The 21,722-nt window shown below is 45.3% G+C and overlaps 1 protein-coding gene across 1 annotated transcript in view; it reads left to right on the top strand.

The window, feature by feature from the left end:
* Positions 1 to 21,513, top strand: part of LOC115478702 (carboxypeptidase A1-like) — a 34,293-nt gene extending 12,780 nt beyond the window's left edge. Inside the window, exons 4-11 of the mRNA XM_030216228.1 lie at positions 1,809 to 1,907; positions 4,597 to 4,698; positions 4,936 to 5,037; positions 7,705 to 7,815; positions 10,297 to 10,387; positions 12,670 to 12,869; positions 17,508 to 17,592; positions 20,760 to 21,513. Of these exons, the coding sequence (XP_030072088.1) occupies positions 1,809 to 1,907; positions 4,597 to 4,698; positions 4,936 to 5,037; positions 7,705 to 7,815; positions 10,297 to 10,387; positions 12,670 to 12,869; positions 17,508 to 17,592; positions 20,760 to 20,941 (972 nt within the window). The 3' untranslated portion in view covers positions 20,942 to 21,513. The remainder of the gene's footprint in view (positions 1 to 1,808; positions 1,908 to 4,596; positions 4,699 to 4,935; positions 5,038 to 7,704; positions 7,816 to 10,296; positions 10,388 to 12,669; positions 12,870 to 17,507; positions 17,593 to 20,759) is intronic.
* The last annotated feature ends 209 nt before the right edge of the window (positions 21,514 to 21,722 follow it).

The following is a 21,722-nucleotide window of genomic DNA, read 5'->3' as shown; positions in this document are numbered from 1 at the left end:
TGCAGATCACCAATGTGGCAGCGCAGGCTTCAACATGGAATGTTGCTAGTGGAATAGCAACATTCCATGTAGAATCTCAAATAGTATCTATTTTATTTTTGTTACATTTGTACCCTGCGCTTTCCCACTCATGGCAGGCTCAATGCGGCTTACATGGGGCAATGGAGGGTTAAGTGACTTGCCCAGAGTCACAAGGAGTTGCCTGTGCCTGAAGTGGGAATCAAACTCAGTTCCCCAGGACCAAAGTCCACCACCCTAACCACTAGGCCACTCCTCCACTTGCCTTGCTGGATGCTTGCTGCTGGTGCCATCTGAAACAGTTCATTTGTTTTCTTCCAGCCTCACAAAGCTCTTGGTGACTTTGGGCTATGTGAAGCCTGAACTCCTTTGGGCACAGACACATGAGAATAGGAGTTTGGGTGCAAGCAATTCAAAGTTACTGACAGCTGTGCAGTGCTGGAGGAACATACTGTAAAATACGTGTTTTGAAGACAGGGCTGGCAGCAACCCTTAGTTAGGAGGGAGTGGTATTGGGGGAAGGGAGTGATGGAGCTGCACTTTGTGTTGATAGGAAGAAGATACCATTATAGTCAATCAGATTGACTGAAGTGGACTCTTGCCTTAGAAAGCTCATCCTATATAATAAAACGCACCTCCAATATTCTGAAGCTGACTGCATGGCTGAGGCATTCCTGCTCTCTGTATCCATCTACTGAATTGACATCACATACTTCCGGGTTCATCACAAGCAGAAGTGACGAACCACACGAGGTTTCTCGGCTTCAGAATGTTGGAGGTGCATTCTATTAAATAGGATTGGTCAATTCCTTGAAGCACAGCCAGAGCTCAGCGTCTTGCACAGTAACGCTCAGACACCAGAGAGAGAGAGAGAGGGGGGGGGGGCTGACACCAGAGAGAGGGAGGGAGGGGGAGCCTGACACCAGAGAGGGGGGGGGGAGGTATCTCTGTCACACACACTCTATCTCTCACACACACACTTTCTCTCACAGTCAATGTCTTTCTCTCTCTCACTCTCACACTCTGTCTCTCACACACTCTATATCTCACACTGTATCACATTCACTCTCTATGTGTCACACAGTCACTCACACACTCTCTTGGTCTCAAACACTCAGTCTCACAGAGAATCTGTGTTGTCTCACACACACTCTCTCTCTCGCACACACTGTATCTGTGTGAAACACACTCTCTCTCTCACACTGTGTCTCACATACGCACTTGCACACACTCTCATTCTCACATACACACTCTCTCTCTCTCACAGACACACTCGCACCCAGACTCACTCTCTCACACACACACACTCACACATTCACTCTCTCTCTCACACACACTCACTCTCACATACACTCTCTCAAACATACACACTCCGAGGAAAACCTTGCTAGCGCCCGTTTCATTTATGTCAGAAACGGGCCTTTTTTACTAGTATCTTAATAAACTGGTTAGTCTGTTACAGGGGTGCATAACCTCAGTTTTCAAAGGTTGCACCCAGTGGGGTTTTCAGGATTTTGACAATGAATATGCATAGAATCTATTTATATACAGCACCTTCATTGTATGAAATAGATCTCATGGAAATTCATTATGGAAATCCCCAAACTCTGACTGGGTTGCAACCTTTGAGGATCCAAGGGTGTGCATCCTGGTCTATAAAGTGCCACCAACCTCTGTCTCTCTTCCTGTTGTGACATTCCAAAGACCACAAGTCACGCCTGGTATTGTGTCTGTCTCCAATCTCTGTTTTTTAAGCCTAAGTCACTGACTGTCCATTCTGTCCTTTCTAGACTCTCTTGGATGAAGAGCAGAGAGCGATGCTCCGATCCCGTTCAGTTGCACGTTCCACCAATACTTTTAACTATGCTGCTTACCACAACCTGGATGAGGTAACTATATTCACCTAGGGCCATAGTGTATCCCAGAGAGGGCTAATGATTTCACTTTTTGATGGACCTCAAGACAGGTCTATAGGCTTACCCTTCAGGGATGGGGTGTAGTTGCCTTGACAGATATGTCTCGGTTCCTGGAAAATAATCACTTCCAAGAAATATTTTTTTTCCTTGGAACTAAAAAATATTTGCATATGTTCTGGAATTGTTTTCACTTTCCTGGGATTTACAAGGGATAAGCTCAGCCTAGATGTCATCCCTTTTATCTGATGGGTGTCCCTGCACTGGACAGAGAGGGTCATATGGGAGTGTGAAAGAAGCAATAGAAAGATTAAGACCCCAGCTGCCTGTGGACCTCTGAGTCTTCTCCTTTATCCAATAGGGTTCCAGCATGCACCATCAGTTATTTATTGATGGAGTCCATGCAAGACCTAAGCACCTGTCTATCTTCTGTTACTGGCTTCAGCTTTTCCTCAATTACTGGTTGCTCTTACTCCAATTGCAGAACTACTCAAAACCAGAAGCGTAGCCAGACAACAGATTTTGGGTCGGCCTAAGCAAGAAGTGGGTGAGCACCAAGTTTACTCCCACCTACCACACCCAAAAAAACCCCATCTCAGCTGGCGGGGAAACGCTTCTTTCCATCTTGGCAGGCTGCAGCAGATATGCACTGAAAAACTGAGCATACGCAGGTGCCGGTATCGTGGAGAGTAGCGTTTTCGTTACCATCAGGGGGGAAGTCTTCAGCTGGCTGAACTTGGGATCCCCACCAGCTACCGCTAAATGTATGCTATTGTTGGGTGGGTCTGAGCCCTAAGTGGGTGGGCCCTGGCCCACCCAGGCCCACCTGTAGCTACGCCACTGCTCAAAACTATTACGCACACATCTCGTAAAGAGAGGAAAATGCTATCCAGGGATTAGACATAAATGAGGCTCATTTTCAAAGCACTTAGACTTACAAAGTTCCATAGGTTACGTAGCTTTGTAAGTCTGTGTGCTTTGAAAATGAGCATTCATGTTAAAAACCCAGATCAGCAGCGATGCACCAACCTGCCAATCACAACTAGCCTAAAGAACTAAGTAGTTCTTACAATGTTTCAGAATACTCTGTCTTGGTTTAATAGAGTTTCTCCCCAAATCAGCTAATTCCTTTATGTATTCCATCTTCTGCATTGTGCAATTTCATTCCGAATTCAGCATCAAAATATCAGAATCCAACAGCTCTCACCTGAGAGAGTTCTCTGATATTAACTTCCTAAGCAGGATTCCCAAGAAGGAAGCCCTGGAAAAGACCAAAGGGTCAGCATCCAGGAGAGGATATATCGGAATGCTAATCCACTCTTTACTTCTTATGATGGGTGAAGGAGAGTGTTAAGGGTAAAGCTGATGCCATTTTGTTCACACAAGCCAAACTCTGGTTCAGTCCCTGACTATTTGGCTTTGCGTGGCAAGTTTAGGGGTAATATAGAGGTCAGAGACTAAGTGCAACCCCTAGCAAGAACTTACCAGTGGTCCAGGGTGGTCTTATCTCTACTCTGTGCCAGGATGCCCTTTCCCCTAGAGCTGTGCCAAGTAGCATATTTTACTATTCGGCCGAATACGAATAATGAAAAATATTATTCGGCTGAATATGAATACCAAATATGAATAATGGGCACTGAGCCAGCGGCGTACCGAGGGTGGTGCAGTGAAGGGCGGTCTGCCCCAGGTACAAGCTGCAGGGGGTTACAGGGAGCAGCCGCACGGCTGTCAGCTGCACCGGTTTCCTGTTCTCTCTGATGGTACTTCCTGTCCCGGGGCAGAGGGAGCAGGGAACCGGCGGAGCTGACAGCCACACGGCTGCTCCCAGCACCCCAGGAGATAAGAGCAATGCACCCGGGGCGTGTGTGTGTTTGGAGGTGATGCGCCGGGGTGGAACGACGCTGCACCTGGGGGGGGGGCTGCGCAGCGGCGATCCGCCCCGGGTGGCAGCCGATCAAGGAACACCACTGCATTGAGCTTTAACATAACATAACAAATAATAAAAGAAACAACGTGAAATCAGAGATCAAGTGTTTATTTCAGTAGGATTCATTAAAGTAGAGCCTCGGATTATTTGTTTTCAAATTTAAGTCACTATCCCCTGGATTCTATAGATTTAGGCACCAAAATTGGTGCACAATTTAACAAGCTTAACACGCTATTGAGCGCTGATAGCAGCACTTAACAAGCAATAATGAGCACTAATTGGCACCGATTAGAATTTAGGTGCAGAACTCGCTAAGCGTATTCTGTAACAATGTGTGCCAAACTTCTATTGTGCGTAGACAAAAAGGGGCGTGGTGATGGGTGGGGAAATGGGCGTTTTTCGAGGGAGTTCCAAAATTTGTGTGTGTAGTTATAGAATATGGCCCAGCGCGCCTAAATCTACGCGCCAAGATTTACGCCATGTGTTCCTTGGTGTAAAATGGATGCGCTTAGATTTAGGTACTGAAATATCAACTGAGTATATTCTATAGTCGTCGCCTAACTTTAGGCACCGATGATAGAATACGCTTAGAAATCAGCGCCGATTTTTTTTTTAGGCGCCATGTATAGAATCTTCTATTTGGCTGAATACAAATAATGTATTCAGTGCTGAATCGAATACAAATATTTAGTACAGCCCTAGGTTCCTCCAATAACCCCATGCTGTTTTCTACTACAGATCCATGCCTTCCAGGACCTGCTCGTGCTTGAAAACCCAGGCCTAGTCAGCAAAATCCAGATTGGAAAGAGTTTTGAGGGTCGTCCAATCAACGTTCTGAAGGTGAAGATTAAAAGTAACATGATAGTATATATTCTTGCTCACAGACTATGGTAATTGGATTTGTTTCAAGGGAAAAGTCTAAGACCAGAAAACCTTTGAGTTAATGGTGAAACTATGCAGTAACATCTAATGGGGTAGTCACATCAAAAGTCACGCGTCATCCTGCCTATGTATAATAGAAAAAGGTTATTTGTAGAGCACTAGCGAAAATTGACTGGGTGTCTTTCTTGTACACAGTTCAGCACTGGAGGAACTGACCGGCCAGCTTTCTGGATCGACACTGGGATTCACTCTAGGGAATGGGTGACTCAGGCTAGTGGAATCTGGTTTGCCAAGAAGGTATGTATGTATTTACGTAGGATTGTCATGGTAGCCCATTCTACTGAGAGTATAACAAGAGTTGCTCTAGTTTAGTCTGTAGCTGGTGCCGTTTGGTTGTGATGTTGGACGTCAGATTGTTCAGAAGCTCTGAAGCACATAGACAGCTCTGTCCTTTCTAGTGCTCCAACACACCCAACTGTGTCTAGTTAGAAGCAGGGGCGTAGCCAGACACCCAATTTTGGGTGGGCCTGGGCCCAAGATAGGTGGGCAGAACTTCACCCTGTCCCACGAGTGATTTGGTCTCTCCCTCTCTCGTCTGCATGCGATATGGTCTCTCAAACATTCCCCCTTCCCCGCATACCTTTTAAATAGCAGATTTTCACCGGCAGCAAACAGCAACTAATACGCACTGCTCATGTTGGCTCCACAGCCTTCTCTCTGATGCAACTTCCTGTTTCCACATAGGCAGGAATACATCAAAGGGAAGGCTATGGGGCTGGTATGAACAGTATGTGTCAGTTGCTGCAGGCCAAGATCTTCTACTTACAAGGTATTCAGGAGAGACAGTTATTGGGAGTTTTCGGCTGGTGGGGCTTGGGGATCCCTGCAACCACATCATAGGTGTGCTGCTACTGGGTGGGCCTGAGCTCAAATAGGTTGGGCCTGGGCCCACCCTTGGCTACGCCACTGGTTAGAAGGTGTATAAACTGTTACTGACCACCAAATCCTAGACCTATTTCTGTTCAGAAGTTTCGGTCAGATCTTTTGAGAGTGATTAGTGACCACATTGAACAAAATCTGGTAGTACTAGGTCAGAGTAAGCAGAGCCCTTCCTCGGGGCAATTCCTGCTGCCCCTCTGCAAACCTTCTGCTACTCTCCGGCTGCTTTTCTGCGCTTATTCCACTGCTTCTAGCTGTGCTAGAAATGTTGATGGAGACTGTCAACTCATCTAGTCTGCAAATTGACTTTTTGTTTCACTATCGCAGGCCCCACTTGGTTTCCAGCTTTCTCTTTACTTGTTTCCAACTATGATCCTCTTGTTAACAGGACCTCAAATATTGTAACTGACCTCACTGAGACCTGTCCTAGACACACTGAACCATCTCTATCATAATTTCTGAACGTTAGAGATTTTTCCCTAGTGAGACTGCACTCTGAACAGTGCAAAGATCAGATGTTAGCAGACATGGTATAGACTTGGAATGAAGATGCCCATGAGGTGGGTAGAAAGCAAGAGGTGCTACAAAAACATTTATTAGTGAAATAAAATTCTAAAAACAATGGTGCATGAAGCTATGGAGGGATAGATTCAGGAGTAAGATAACTATTTAGGTGGGAGATACATAGGTCATGCTATCAGTAGAGGTGATGAAAACAAGAGTCCAAGAAGGAATGGGACAATGTATAGGATCCTTAGGGGTCCTTTTACTAAGCTGCGGGAAAAAAAGGCCCTGTGGTAGCAGCAGGGGATGTTTTCCCCGTGCACCAGGACCCTTTTTACCACATCGTGTAAAAGGCCCCTAGAAAAATAGCCATGTATTAAGATTACTCTTACCATGTGGCCATGTGGGGGAAGCACTTACTTCTACCCATTGAGGTGGCGGTAAGGGCTCCTGTGGTAACCCGGCGATAACCCGGGCAGCAAGCGGCGATGCCCGATTACCGCTGGGTTAGTGCCGTGCTAAAAAACTTTTAAAAATTTCCAGTGCGACGGAAATGGTACACACTCAAGGCAGAACTACCGCCAGTGACCTCATTGGACTGTCAGTCGTACCGGGTTTGCGTGTAGTAAGCCCATGTTGGGCTTACTGCCACTTAGTCAAAGGGCCCCTTAGTTACAAGGATGCATCCGGAAGAGTTGCAATTTAAACCACAAAGGACTTGTCCAGCTAAGTCCCAAAGGTAGTCAAAGCAAATCCCTTTGAATATCGACATATAAGACTCATGATATTCAACTACAAACTGCTCAGAATACAGCTGCCAGGCTAATTTATGGTACATCAAGATTCGAAAGTTCAAGACCACTGCGTGAGAAACTGCACTGGCTTCCTGTCAAGGACCGCATCACTTTTAAAATTTGCACGCTGGTGCATAAAATCATCTACGGTGAAGCCCCAGCATACGTGGCCACCCTAATCAACTTGCCACCTAGGAACTCTCACAGATCAGCTCGTTCGTACCTAAATCTCCATTACCCAGTATATAGTGGCCTCGAGTACAAGACCACCTACGCAGCCACCTTTTCCTATACTAGTGCTCATTTGTGGAATGGTCTACCTAAATTGGTGAAACTTACTCCTGATCACCCGACCTTCAAAAAGCGCCTCAAGACCTTTTTATTTGGCAAAGCTTACGCTCAAAACCGCCTAGCATCTCTTACTTCTCTGTCACGGCGTCATATTGATCACCACTACTCTTTCTCTTTTTCCCTTCCTTGCTTTTACCCTCTCTCTCTTACGCTTCTAAGCCATCGATTGTTTGTTTGCTGACTTGATGTATGTTTATATAGACTGTTGTAAGCCACATTGGGCCTGCCCGTGGGTGGGAAATTGTGGGATATAAATGCTATAAATAAATCAATAAACTACATTAAGACTGAGTTTTCCAACCTTCGTTTCACTGAGCCATTTGATATTGCTGGATTACTTTATTGACATGGATTTCTACCTCTTGTTTTTGCTCAGATTGTTGACGACTATGGCCGCGATCCAGCTATCACATCCATCCTAGACAAAATGGACATCTTCCTGGAAATTGTCACCAATCCCGATGGCTTCGTTTTCACACACACTAATGTAAGTCTTGGCTGTGGAGCAGTTGTTGTCTTTCAGAGGATTCTAAAGTTAAGACATTCAGCCAATGGATCATGTGTGTGTGTGTGTTGTGACAATTGTGGATACATGAGTAAGAGTTTTTTTTAATCCTGATGTACAGAATTTCTTAGAATTAATAAATCGTCACACGCATGCAAACATGTGCCAGGTGAAATGTGAGTAAAGACGATATAGTTATCCTGAAATTCCACTTCGACTTCTAGGAAACTAAGGGGGTCTTTTACTAAGGCGCTCTCGCGTTTTTAACGCACACTAAAATTGGGTGCACGCTAAACGCTAGAGACGCCCATAGGAATGCATTGGTGTCGCTAACGTTTAGCGTGTGCCCAATTTTAGCGCGCGCTAAAAACGTGAGAGCGCCTTAGTAAAAGGGGGTCTAAAGAAATTTCAGTGTACTAAAACCAGCCACGTCATTGATGCAGTATTGTCAGCCTCTGATACGCTAGACAACTGTGCTGCCGTTGTTTATTTACCTTCAACGCACCCTGAAACTCTCTCCCCTCAAGCCCATCAGGAGCTGCAAGTCTCTGGTCTGAGCCCAAAAGGCGGCACCTTCCCCAAAGCAGCCAATCTACAAGTCCATAGACTGAGCTCAGAAGGTTGCTGCGCCTCTAGGTCAACACCTACAAAATGTCTTCTCCTTTTAAGTGGTGGACATACAGCTCTGCATGGGGCTGACAAAATGGCTGCTCTTACCAGAGGCTAGACGGGTGCATCCTTCAAATTGCAAAGCTGCACAATTCCTCTGAATTTCTCTAACGAAAGCAATTATTCTTCATTCTACGCCACTCTGCTCTTTCCACTATCAACTTGGTTCCATGTGATGTGGTCTAATAGCTGTTGACGTGGGCCACAGATGGCAAAAAGGTTCAATTACACATCCTCATAGAAATAATCACCCCTCTTCCTGTTATGAAATCTTCCTGGCTGTGTTAATTTATAGCAGCAAAAAAACAGGTTGGTAGCACCTTATAGACCAGTGAGCTGCAGTTTGGGTTGATGGAAGAACCCAAACAGCAGCTCATTGCATTATAGACTATGAGATTTACTGATGCACATGATCTTTTGAGGGCAAGAGTTCATTTTGTCAGATGCATCAGATAAAGTGGACTCTTGCCCCGGAAAGGATATTTCAGTAAAATTGGTTAATCTTTATCATTCTTCCAGTTGTGATCTCCAAAAACTGCAAGCCACTCTGTGTTGCAAACCTGGCTGCCTCTATATACATGAGTTCATCAGCAGTGTAATTTAATCAAAAAGTATGCTTCCAATATACAATACACCCAGTCTTCATAGGAGATTTTCTTTACCCGGCCTGTACTTCCAAAAAGGCTCAGAAGTATTTGATCTTGGACTACCTGCAATATACTGTATCAGCAAGGTCTGACAGCAGCTAGTGGTGTTCACACTTTAGTAATGCCTTATCCCGCCAATTTCTTTGTCTGCTATTTGATCTCCAGTTGTGGATAGTCCTGGAGAATGAATAATTCATCTCTCCTTTTGGTAATCTCACTGTTGCTTGAAGTTTGCAGGCTTTTTTCCCCAGCAGTTAGCTTTTCTCCATCCCACGCTAACAGTTTTTCCAATGGGTTCGTGTTCTTCAGGAGAAGCACCTGATTTTGAGCCACCATCAGGAGTCAGAAGGTCCTTAGCTTAGAAAATGACCTGGGCTCTTTCTTCAGACTGGTCAGTCTTAATCTAGACCCCTGATGGCGAACCTATGACACGCGTGTCAGCACTGACACGCGTAGCCATTTTCGATGACACGCGGCGCCGCCGCAGTGTGGTCCGCCCTCCCTCCTCGCTCCCAGAAACTAACCTTAAAGCCTCCTTTCACGTCGCAGCAATCAGCAGCAGGGCAGGCCACTCCTTCCTTCCGTGTCCCGCCCTCGCCTGACGTAACGTCCACGAGGGCGGAGCACAGAAGGAAGGAGGAGAGGTCTGCCCTGCTGCTGCTTGCTGCGACGTGAAATGAGGCTTTAAGGTTAGTTCTGGGCCCGGTAGTGGGTGGAGGGGGGCCCAGCGACTTCGGGTGGGCAGCGATCTCGGGTAGGGGGGGGGCCCGGGGGCGGTCCTAGTAGCAGTGATTTTTCTCGAAGTGACACACCACCCGAGTTATGCTCGGTTTTTTGGCGAATTTTGACACACCAAGCTCAAAAGGTTGCCCATCACTGATCTAGACCAAACCACACGTGGTCTGTCTCACAGGCATGCTCCTCAGTAAGCCAATGGGCTACACATAAAATCAGAATTTCTTATGATTATTGCTGCAGTTAGTCATAAACTGAATTTATGGCATGCAGTGCCACATGGGGACATGATTTCAGTTCTTGGAACTGACTTCTCAACGAGCTGATTAGGAACTGGGATTGTTAGTGAAAAATGGAAGATGAAATGCGATATGTGAATGCATCATAGGACCCATCCCTCTTCATCTTACAGAACCGCATGTGGCGCAAGACCAGGTCTGTTAATCCTGGATCCAGCTGCATTGGTGTGGACCCCAACAGGAACTGGGATGCTGGCTTTGGAGGTAGGGGACTGCTTAAGTTTCGCTTGATCACATCAATTCTATATGGGTACATTTATATACCTCCTCCCTACCTCAGGGAATAAAGGGGAACAGTCGAGGGTTGCAGACCATGGGACTCCCTAGGATTCCTCCAGTAGGACCCATAAGATTATTGTGACTACTGACATTCTCCAAAGTTTACTGGTGTATATCTTGGTAATATCCATAGATCATAATTATAGAAATCCCTTGTAGAGATCACAAACATGCAGTGGTTTCCTTTGACTTTAGTTATCCCTTCAGGTTTTTCCAGAGATGTATTTAATTATTTATTTGTTGCATTTGTATCCCACATTTTCCCACCTATTTGCAGGTTCAATGTGGCTTACAATTTCCGTCATGACATATGCCATTTCAGAGTACAGATAGTAGAGGAGTGTGGTAGCCGTGTTAGTCCACTCTTAAGGTTATCAATAGAAATCAAACAAAATAAAACATGGAATAGAAAATAAGACGATACCTTTTTTATTGGACATAACTTAATACATTTCTTGATTAGGTTTCGAAGGTTGCCCTTCTTCGTCAGATCGGAAATAAGCAAATGTGCTAGCTGACAGTGTATATAAGTGAAAACATTCAAGCATTACTACGACAGTCTGACAGGGTGGGAGGATGGGGGTGGGTCGGAGGTATGCAGGGGGACATCAAAGCATATCATTGATATTCTAACAGGATGGGTGTGGATAGGTGAGGGGTGGGGTGATCAACAGAGAAATACATTCTGACTTCAAAGGTCTTACGTTCTTGTATGGTTTTAAAGTTACCTTTCAGAATGATTGAATATTTTAACACCCAACAGAAAGGACTTAACAAGGATCTGGGGTTCCTAGCCCATTATAAACCATAAAGCTGTATGTCTCTGTTGATCACCCCACCCCTCACCTATCCACACCCATCCTGTTAGAATATCAATGATATGCTTTGATGTCCCCGTGCATACCTCCTACCCACCCCCCTCCTCCCACCCTGTCAGACTGTCATAGTAATGCTTGAATGTTTTCACTTATATACACTGTCAGCTAGCACATTTGCTTATTTCCGATCTGACGAAGAAGGGCAACCTTCGAAAGCTAATCAAGAAATGTATTAAGTTATGTCCAATAAAAAAAGAGTACAGATACAATTGGTAATATATATAGAAACGTGGATGATATAATGAACAATTAGGTACAAAAGAGAAGAACGTGCAACTGGTATTACATATTGAACATGGAATACATAATAAATTAGGCAATACTATATAGGGAGAAATTGTTAAGTATATGGTGGAGAATTACAGTCCAATTATGAATCATTATGGAATATCATGTTAAAGAGATGTGTCTTCAGTGCTTTACGGAAGTTAATTAGGTTTTGAATAATTTTCAGGTCAAGAGGTAAAGTATTCCACGTTTGCGAACTCAAGTATGAAAAGCTGGACATATGCATTATTTTATATTTTAGACCTTTACAGCTGGGGAAATTAAGATTTAGGAATGTGCGTGCTGATCTTATAGCATTCCTGGGTGGTAGGTCTCTCCTTGACTCCAAAGACTCCCATTTGTACCTGGATTGCTTTGACTCTGAACTGTTAATTCCCTTTCTCTCCAGTAGAGGAGTGTGGTAGCCGTGTTAGTCCACTCTTAAGGTTATCAATAGAAATCAAACAAAATAAAACATGGAAAAGAAAATAAGATGATACCTTTTTTATTGGACATAACTTAATACATTTCTTGATTAGCTTTCGAAGGTTGCCCTTCTTCGTCAGATCGGAAATAAGCAAATGTACTAGCTGACAGTGTATATAAGTGAAAACATTCAAGCATTACTATGACAGTCTGACAGGGTGGGAGGATGGGGGTGGGTCGGAGGTATGCATGGGGACATCAAAGCATATCATTGATATTCTAACAGGATGGGTGTGGATAATTGAGGGGTGGGGTGATCAACAGAGAAATACAGCTTTATGGTTTATAATGAGCTAGGAACCCCAGGTCCTTGTTAAGTCTTTTCTCTCCAGAAGTGCTGAGAATGCACAGGCTAGGACAAGGATGATGTAAACCAGATGAGTGATAGGCTCTTCTCTCGTTCCTCTTAATCTCTACCGCATGGGGATAGTCCTGCGGCACTCCTCCACGTGGCTGCAGGTCCTCCACAGTAAATGGGAGCTGCTGGAAGAGGAAACAGGAAGAGCAAGGCAAAGAGGTCCCTTGTGTTCCGTATTGTGTGTTCTCAAGCAAACCGTTACCATTTCTGATCAACAGGAGCTGGTGCTAGTGGAAGTCCTTGCACCGAGACCTACCGTGGTCCCCGAGCGGAGTCTGAGCCTGAAGTGAAAGCCATTGCAGATTTTGTGAGGGCACACGGCGACATCAAGGGCTTCGTCTCCATTCACAGCTACTCCCAGCTCCTGCTGTTCCCCTATGGTTATACCACTGCCCGGGCTGCTGATTTTGAAGAGCTGGTAGGGCTTATCTTTTTTCCTTGTTCTATATTTTAAATGGAGTTCTTTTCCTTGATATCTAATTAGTGTTTTATTGTACGCTCGTCTGGTAGCACAGTATATCCAGTTTAATAAATCATAAGCTATAAACCATACATAGCAACATCCCAGGGCACCAGCAGAACATTATTCAGGAGAGGGGGTGCATTGCAAAAAAAAAAAAAAAAAATAGGGCTGAATAAAACAGAATCATAGAAACCTGGGAAGAGAAGGGAAGATGACTGACCCCTTTGACCTTCCCTCCATGGGCACCCATTTTAGTTCAGAAAGCAAGAATCATGGCCACAGAGGGCGAGGCAGTGAAGATCCTTGGAAGTCTGAGAGATTAGAGGGGGCTCGGGGAGCCAGACTGATGTTAAGAAGTGAATGAATGTGTTCAATCGTGGCGAAGGGTGCCAGCCGCTTCCCAAAGAGGGTTGATACCAGTGGCGTAGCCAAGGGTGGGCTTGGGTGGGCCCAGGCCCATCCACTTTGGGTTCAGGCCCACCCAGTAGCAGCACATCTCTGTTGTGGCTGGCAGGGATTCTCAAGCCCCACCAGCCGAAAACTCCCAACTGTCCCTCCTGCACACCTTTTAAATAGCAGATCTCTGCCTGCAGCAAGCAGCGACTCATATATACTGCCTGCACTGGCCCCATAACCTTCCCTCTGATGTATTCCCGCCTATGCGGAAACAGGAAGTTGCATCAGAGGAAAGGCTATGGGGCCAGCATGAGCAGTGTGTATTAGTTGCTGCTCGCTGTTGGTGAAAATCTGCTATTTAAAAGGTATTCAGCAAAGGGCGGATGTTTGAGAGACCATATGGCATGCAGGCAAGAGAGGGAGAGACCAAATCACTTGTGGGACAAGGCGGAGTCCTTCTGCCCACCCATCTTGGGCCCAGGCCCACCCAAATTTGGGTGTCTGGCTACGCCCCTGGAACATAGGCTCTACTTATCTTTAAAGAGATAGTCAACCGTAATATCTGTTTAAGCAACACTCTTGAAGCTGCAGGCCTAACCTTATGCAGCTACGTTCGCTATTTAAGCTGGGACAGTTACGTATGGGGTCCTATTTAAATGGAAAAACATAACTGGATAGCAGATGAATGTCACTGCTGATTGGTAAAGTTTGGAATGCTTCCGATCCTTCTCTCTTCTATGTGCATAACATTTGGCCAGCCCCAGATTAAAAATAAATAAGATGTATCCAGTGAATGTGAATCATACAAACCCTCTGCATATTGACCTCTGTGTTTTATTTCAGAGACTCCTCAGCATAATGTCCAGGGCCTGTATCTAACCCAATGTGTGTGATGCTTTCACTTCTTTAATGGGAGCAGTTTTAATCTTTATAATTAATTTTCTTTGTTGTTTTGAGCCTGACAGCTTCCAGTTCCCTCTCTTGTTTTATACCCTCTCAACTCACTTTGGGCCCAGTCCTTGCAGCGATAGCCTTAGGCTGGGGTTAACCATCGACATTTGCAGTCATGTGCCCTAAATCTAGCAATTGTATAACAGAGCCCTCAACATGGCTGCTGGTTATGCAAAAGTAAGCACCTACCTTTCTTTATATAATACTGGCATAAAGGGTCATAAAGCATACATGCATATATTAAGGAGCAATCATTAGCACCAGCCTTAAGGAGGCTTGCACCTAGGTTTTAGTACTTATGCATATATATGATAGAATTCTAGAATTTATCTAAATACCTGTGTGCTCCGCCCACAATATATCTAAACTCCACCCATGCACACACCCACTGGTAAAGTGCACACCCTCAAATCATGGCGTGTACTTTTCTGTTAACAGATAGAAACATGACAGCAGATAAAGGCCATATGACCCATCTAGTCTGCCCATCCTCTGTAACCCCTAATTCTTCCTGTTCCTAAGCGATCCCACATGCTTATCCCATGCCTTTTTAAATTCTGAAACAGTCCTCGACTCCACCACCTCCACCGGGAGGCCATTCCATGCCTCCACCACCCTTTCTGTGAAATAATACTTCCTTAGGTTATTCCTAAGCCTATTCCCATTATGACATCACAATATGAGCTCTGGTTACCAGAGACTGAAACTCTTCACACTAAGGGGGGAAAGTAAGCCAAGGATAGGACAATTGAGCCATTGTGACATCACTGATGAGGTTAGCTCTTAGGCATTGGTGGAATAGAAACATAGAAACATGACGGCAGATAAAGGCCATATGACCCATCCAGTCTGCCCATCCTCTGTAACCCCTAATTCTTCCTGTTCCTAAGCGAACCCACATGCTTATCCCATGCCTTTTTAAATTCTGGAACAGTCCTCGACTTCACCACCTCCACCGGGAGACCATTCCACGCCTCCACCACCCTTTCTGTGAAATAATAGGTACTTCCTTAGGTTACTCCTCCTAAGCCTATTCCCTCTTAACTTTGTCATATGCCCCCTCATTCCAGAGCTCTCCTTCATTTGGAAAAGGCTCTCTTCCTGTACATAAATGCCCTTGAGATATTTAAATGTTTCTATCATGTCTCCTCTCTTCCAGCGTATACATGTTGTGGTTCATTATGTACTTTCCCTCTACCTAACAGTAGGTGGCTCCTTATAGAATTATCCCCGATGTGACTTTATTGCATGATGATGGGGATGTCTTCTCCTGGACACTTTGAATGCTCTACAGCATCTCTGGCCCAGCCAGCCCCAGGAGCAAAGATGTCCTGGAAATTGAACCCAGGTCCTCTGCACAGGGTTGCACAGAACTGTGACTGAGCCATCAGGCTGGTCAGACAGAATCCATTTATACAACTTGTCAACCAGTCCTGCCCGGTCTGCAGATCTGTTGGGAAAACATTCAACAGGTTGAACCGTGGGGAGAATAGTTTGAAACCAATGCAGAAGGTATTTCTTTTAAAGCTGGGGCAGCAACCTTTATAGTATCGGTAACAAGGGTTGATACTAGGGTAGTCTACTGAAGGATAAAATAAAGTTAATGCCAATGGAAGTATTTATATATATATAAAAAAGGACCTATTTTTAATAACAGGTGCAGGGCTTATTTTATTTATTTCTGCATTTGTACCCCACATTTTCCAATCTAGTTGTTGGTTCAATGATACAGTTACAGTCAGTTAAACATGTTACATAGCCATTTAGAATTTAGTGTTTGCCTTATTCAGTTTCTGTTAGAGATCAAGTATCATGGAATGTTGGTTGCAGTGGCGTTCCTAGGGGCGCTGACACCCGGGGTGGATCGCCGATGTGCCCCGCCCCCGGGTGCAGCGCCCCTCCCCGGAACAGCGCGACACCCCCCCCCAGTGAAATAACCCCCCCTCCGGGTGCAGCATGATCCCCCGGTGAAAGAACCCCCCCAGGTGCACTCCGCTGGGGGGGGGGGTGCCGCGCTCCTGTCGGCTTTTCGTTTCCATGCAGAGGAAGCATGAAAACGAAGAGCCGACAGGTGCGTGGCACCCCCCCAGCGGCATGCACCCGGGGCGGACCGCCCCCACCGCCCCCTCCTTGGTACACCACTGGTTGGTTGGTGTCTGTTTGACTATGTGGGTTCACCAAAGAAGAAGTTTCTACAGAAGTGGGCTTTCAGATGTTTTCAGTATGCTAAGTAGTTATTTGTACATTTTAGGTCCCTTGGTATTGAGTTCCATAGCTTGGGGCAAATATATGCAAAATTGGTTGAATATGAAGATTTGTATTTCAGGCCTTTGCATTTGGGAAAGAGTAGGGCGAGATGGGTTCTTGCACCCTTGATTGCTTTGCATATAGGTAGTTCTATTAGGTTTGTCACATATTCCAGAGCTAGTCCAGAAGTTATTCTGCAGGCTAGGGAGCATATCTTGAAGGATATGCATGCTTTAATGGGTAGCCAGTGTAGGTATTGGCGTAGCGGTCATATATGAGGCCAAATCTACAGTGAGTTTTTGGAGCACTCAGAAAGTAACTGAACATTATGACCAAGACCAATTCTTTTCCCACAGAGTGGGTTGAAACCGTTTAGCCTAATATGGCCCGTAGCCAAAGGAGAAATGCACCATCAAATATCCTCCAGTATGTAATCAGACTCTTGAAACTCTTTGAATCAACATTTTCTTTATCCAAATCTCATATTGCCAAAACCCTGGTGCCCTTCTTCCTTGTTTCCCATTAGCTAAACAACATTTGGTGTGTTCTAATATAGCAGATAAGGAGTGGGAGAGAATATTTTACTTTAGCACCTGAATTTTGACCTTAATATGTGCTGCATTGGTCAGGAACTGCATGTTCATATTACTGCATGACTGGATTAACCTGCAGAGGTGGTCCACGGCCCAGGTGGGACATTCCATTTGCCCAGCTAGTGGCAAACAAAAGGATAAGCCTCAGGGAGATTTGTGATGATTTTATTTTCAATGAAACTCTTGAGGTTCCCTGGAATTTACTTTGAAGAGTTTTGGTTCACCATTTGGGTCAGAGGTAGGCGAACTCCACTTTACTGTACGGGTCGTTTTGCTCATACTGGAATAGCTCATAAAGCATCTGGACCTGCAGGAGTCTTATTAGTAATCTTCTTTTTCAATAGACTTGCTCTTGTATTAGCTGTGTTTTTGAATATTCCAAGCAATCTTGGGTTTCTCTTTGCAGAATGCTCTGGCTAAGGTTGCAGTTGATGCCCTGGCATCCCGCTACAACACCCAGTACAGATACGGGAGCATCATCACTACCATCTGTAAGTTATCTGGAGTCAAAAATGTGTTTAAGCTTAATCTGGTTGTAGCAGACAGACATAGAAAATGATTTATGATTAATTATTGGGGGGGGGGGGGGGGGGGGGTCCCGGAAAAGAGAAATGATGTGGCCCAGCTAATACAGAGGTTTGAACCGAAGTTCATAACCGCAGAGGTAGAGTGTATCATGCTTCATTTATTTTACTTAGGTTCTTCCATCACTTGCTTACACAAGAGAACCCATAAGAGTTCAAAGTTTCAAATCTAGCACTGAGCGTTTCTGTGAAAAAAATGTGTCCCAGGCAGTACTAAAACCAGTACTACAGGAAGAAGCTCAACTGATCATCCAAGGTAGAGCACCCCCCTCTGGGCAAACAGTTGAAGCTCAATTGTCTTCCTCATCTGTAATTCTCTTTGCTTACCACTAGATGGAGTGTAAAGTACTGACAGGAAATACTGCTTTCCTCTCTTCAGGCCCTATCGCTAGGATATGGAACACTTAGGGCAAGATTTTCTAAAGTGTGCTAACTCACCTTACTAATACAGCTCTCATCGCATTAAAGAGGACCTGCACTTAATAACACACAATTAATGACCTTGCAAGACTTCTGCGGAAGTCTTGCGAGGCTGCCGCTTGAACTCTTGGCAGCCATTTTGAAGTGGCGCCGGGAGCAAAAGGTCTGCAGCCATGCCGGGCAGGAAAGAAGGGGCTCTTTCCTGCCTCGAAGAGGCCACTAGACCACCAGGGAATGATAATAAGGTAAAGGAGGGGAGGAGAGGGGCCCGCCCCTTTGGTCCACAAACCCGGACAAACGAGCAGGCTCCACAGTGTCCTCAAAAAGAGGGCATGTCAGAGTAAAACTGGACATACGGTAACCCTATTAATATGTACAAAGTCAGCAAATTTGGTAGGATAATGTTGCAGGATTTTTGTCTGTTTTGTGCCTTCCTGACATTTCCTGATATTGGCAGTACCCGGAAAACTTCTGGCTCTGCACTCAGACCACCCTGGCACTACATGGATAGTGACAGGGTGATCAGACATGATATTTAGTGGCATTGTCCAGTGACTGAATATCACTGACTGGGCCCAGACAGCACTAGTTATCGGGGTAGCAGGTGCTGCTGTCTTGATACCTTGTTTCTCAGCAACAATGTTCAAAACTAGTTAACTATAAATACTGGTGATCTGCATCTGCTGCTAGTGAACTCAGGGCAGTGCCTAGGGTCTCTGGTGCCCCCCTGCAGACTATCAGTTGGCGCCCCCCCCCCCCCCCTTACACACACGGAGCTCACAGCTGCATGTCTCTCTTGGCCAAACCTGCTCTCACTCTGTTCCCGGGCAGATTTCTAACAAGAGCTGATCATCCAATCAGAGAGCTCTATTTGAATGCAGATTAACATACAGACACTGTAATGGGAATTTTTAGTCAAAAACACTAGATAAACCCTTCGTTTTTGGACCAAATTTCACAGTTTTGATCAAAGCTATGCCCTAACATTAAGGCTGTAAACATTTCCATCAATTTTTACCCATAAATATGCAAATGAGAACCTCCCAAAAACGAACTAATTTGCATATGATTTAAACAAATCTGAGCATATGACAACCAAGTACAGACTTCCAGCACCTGAATTCTGCAATTAGATTTAATGCAAATACTTTTAAAACTTAAAAAAAAGCAATCAGATTTTCACTTACCAGCTCTTCCTCTTTGAAACTACTGTTGAAACCATCAGCCAATGAAATGGCTTTTAGCTGTAGCTATCCCAGAATACCTGATAATTATGCACACATCATGCCCTCCTCTCGGTGTACATGATGCTCAGAAAAAAACACAAAAACTTTGAACCACTTACAGATTTTAACAATTACACTATTTATTTTTATTTCTCCCCAGTCTCACTTGCACACCTCCCTCCAAACCTATTCTCTTTAATTTGAATGTTGTTCACTTCAAGCTCACCCCGAATGAGAAATTGTTCACACACCAAGGTCATATATAGAAACTCGTCGTATTCTTTTAAGCAACTTCAGCAGAGGTGTCTACCTCAGCATTGCTGGGCTACCTTCACTTTCTGATGCAGAGGGGGAAGGGCAGGGTAGAGAGGAGAATCACAAATAAAGATTTTGCAAGTGAACGGAGGTGCCCCCCTGCAGTGCTTACCTTGCTTACCGTATTGACACGGCCCTGAGTGAACTTAGCGTTTGCCCTGCACAGCTCGAGTTCCAAATTGTGCATCTGAATATACCTGCTATTATGCACATCTTACTGCATCTTTGGAGAAGAATCTTTGTTTCTCACAGGATCTCCAGGGATTCTGATGCTCATTATCTGATTGTTTAAAGTTAGTTGTAACAGTAATCATTATTTATTTTTAGTTCATACTTTCGTTTTGGTAGCTCAAGATCAATTACATTCAGATACAATAAAGTATTTCTTGTCCCCCGAGGGTTTAATAAACAAAGTTTACACCCACTAGCGGACTGACAGGGATCTGTACCCCCAGGCAATAAGAGGGTCCTGGGCCCCCCGCCCCTGGGTCCCACATCTCTCCCCCTCACCCACCTGATGTAACATCTCTACCTCTCATTATTTCTCCCTCCCCTTGATGCACCATCTCTGCCCCCTCCCTCCTGTCCCCAGGTCCAACATCTCCACCTCACGTTTACCTCAAAAGTCCCTTTCTCTGTACAGGGGCCCTGGCTGTCTGCCACTGACCGGGACTTCTCTGCTGCGGCCCACCCTTGTGGAAGCAGGAACTTACATCAGAAAGGGGCGGGCTGCGGCAGACAGATGGTCCCATTCAGCATCAAACAGCTGGGGCCCTGTACGAAGAAAGGGACTTTTGAGGTAAATGGGGTGGGGGGGGGAATGAGAGGAGGGGAGAGGGATGTCGGACATGTGGGGAGGAGGTATTGAGTCCTCCAACTACCCTGGGGCACTGCCCGGTTGCCCGAATTGGTCAGCCCACCCCTGTTTACATCTGAAGTAATGGAGAACGAAGTGACTGGCACAAAGAGCAGCAGTGGGATTTGTATTGGGCTTTCCAGCCCCCCTGCTTTATCCACTAGGCTACTCCCTCACTCCACCTGCTCTTTCTATATCCCCGCAATTGCATTATCTGTTCCTTCTGTCTGATGTTTTATGTTTGTCTGTTTTGCCAGATCAAGCCAGTGGTGGAACCATTGACTGGACCTACAACCAGGGCATCAAGTACTCCTACACATTTGAATTACGGGACACTGGTCGCTATGGTTTTACTCTGCCGGCCAATCAGATCATCCCCACAGCAGAAGAGACCTGGCTGGCTCTGATGAAGCTCATGGAGTACACAAGAGACCACTAATAGTTTCCAGATTTTGTCATCATCAGGCACGTTCGGTGCCCACCTCCTCTTCTTTCCCCCCTGGACATCTTGATTTGATTCCCTTAGTCCCACCCACCCACTTAGGGAAAATCTGAGCAGAAGTAGTTCTCTTTCCCATGGACCTTCGATTCAGTTCCTCAATGCACCTCAAGGTAATCTCTTACCCGGCTCCCTTCCTTCTCATGACATTGCTGTCGTCAATAGACAACGAGTCAGTCCAGGGTTCTGCCTCCCCCTCAGAAGCCTTTAGTACAGGGTTCACTGTACTCGCTGTCTTTTAATGACAGTTCTGCTACATCTGAAGTTGAAGCCCTGCTGTGGTCTACAGCAGGAGGGAACAGAGCAGAAGTTTAGGAAGGGGTCTCCCATGGAGGTTCCTAGGACTAGAGACAGAAGGAGGATTGGAGGTCTGGAGCAGAAAGGAACTTTGCTGCCCCCCCCTCCCCAAAACCTTGCCAACTAGGCACAAGCTTCATCGACCTGTGCATAAAATCAGGCCTGGAGACCATTTCATAGCACCCGCATGGCTAACGGATGTAAGTCTGGGCTACGACTCCTTTGCGCTATGCTTCTCTTGCTGTCACACAATAAAAAAAAAAAAACAGCCTGTAAAACTAGTGTTCTGCTCTGTTCTTGTCTTCCATGATTTATCGAATATTTTGTCAGACATTTGGATCTAGTCATTTAGTATTCTTTCTAACAAAGCTTCGGCAAAAGCAGTCAGAATCCTAGAGCTTATAGATTACACTGAAAATGTGAG

Source organism: Microcaecilia unicolor, chromosome 10 (assembly GCF_901765095.1).
Source record: "Microcaecilia unicolor chromosome 10, aMicUni1.1, whole genome shotgun sequence".
Lineage (NCBI taxonomy): Eukaryota > Metazoa > Chordata > Amphibia > Gymnophiona > Siphonopidae > Microcaecilia > Microcaecilia unicolor.
This window is presented reverse-complemented; position numbering and strand designations above follow the sequence as displayed.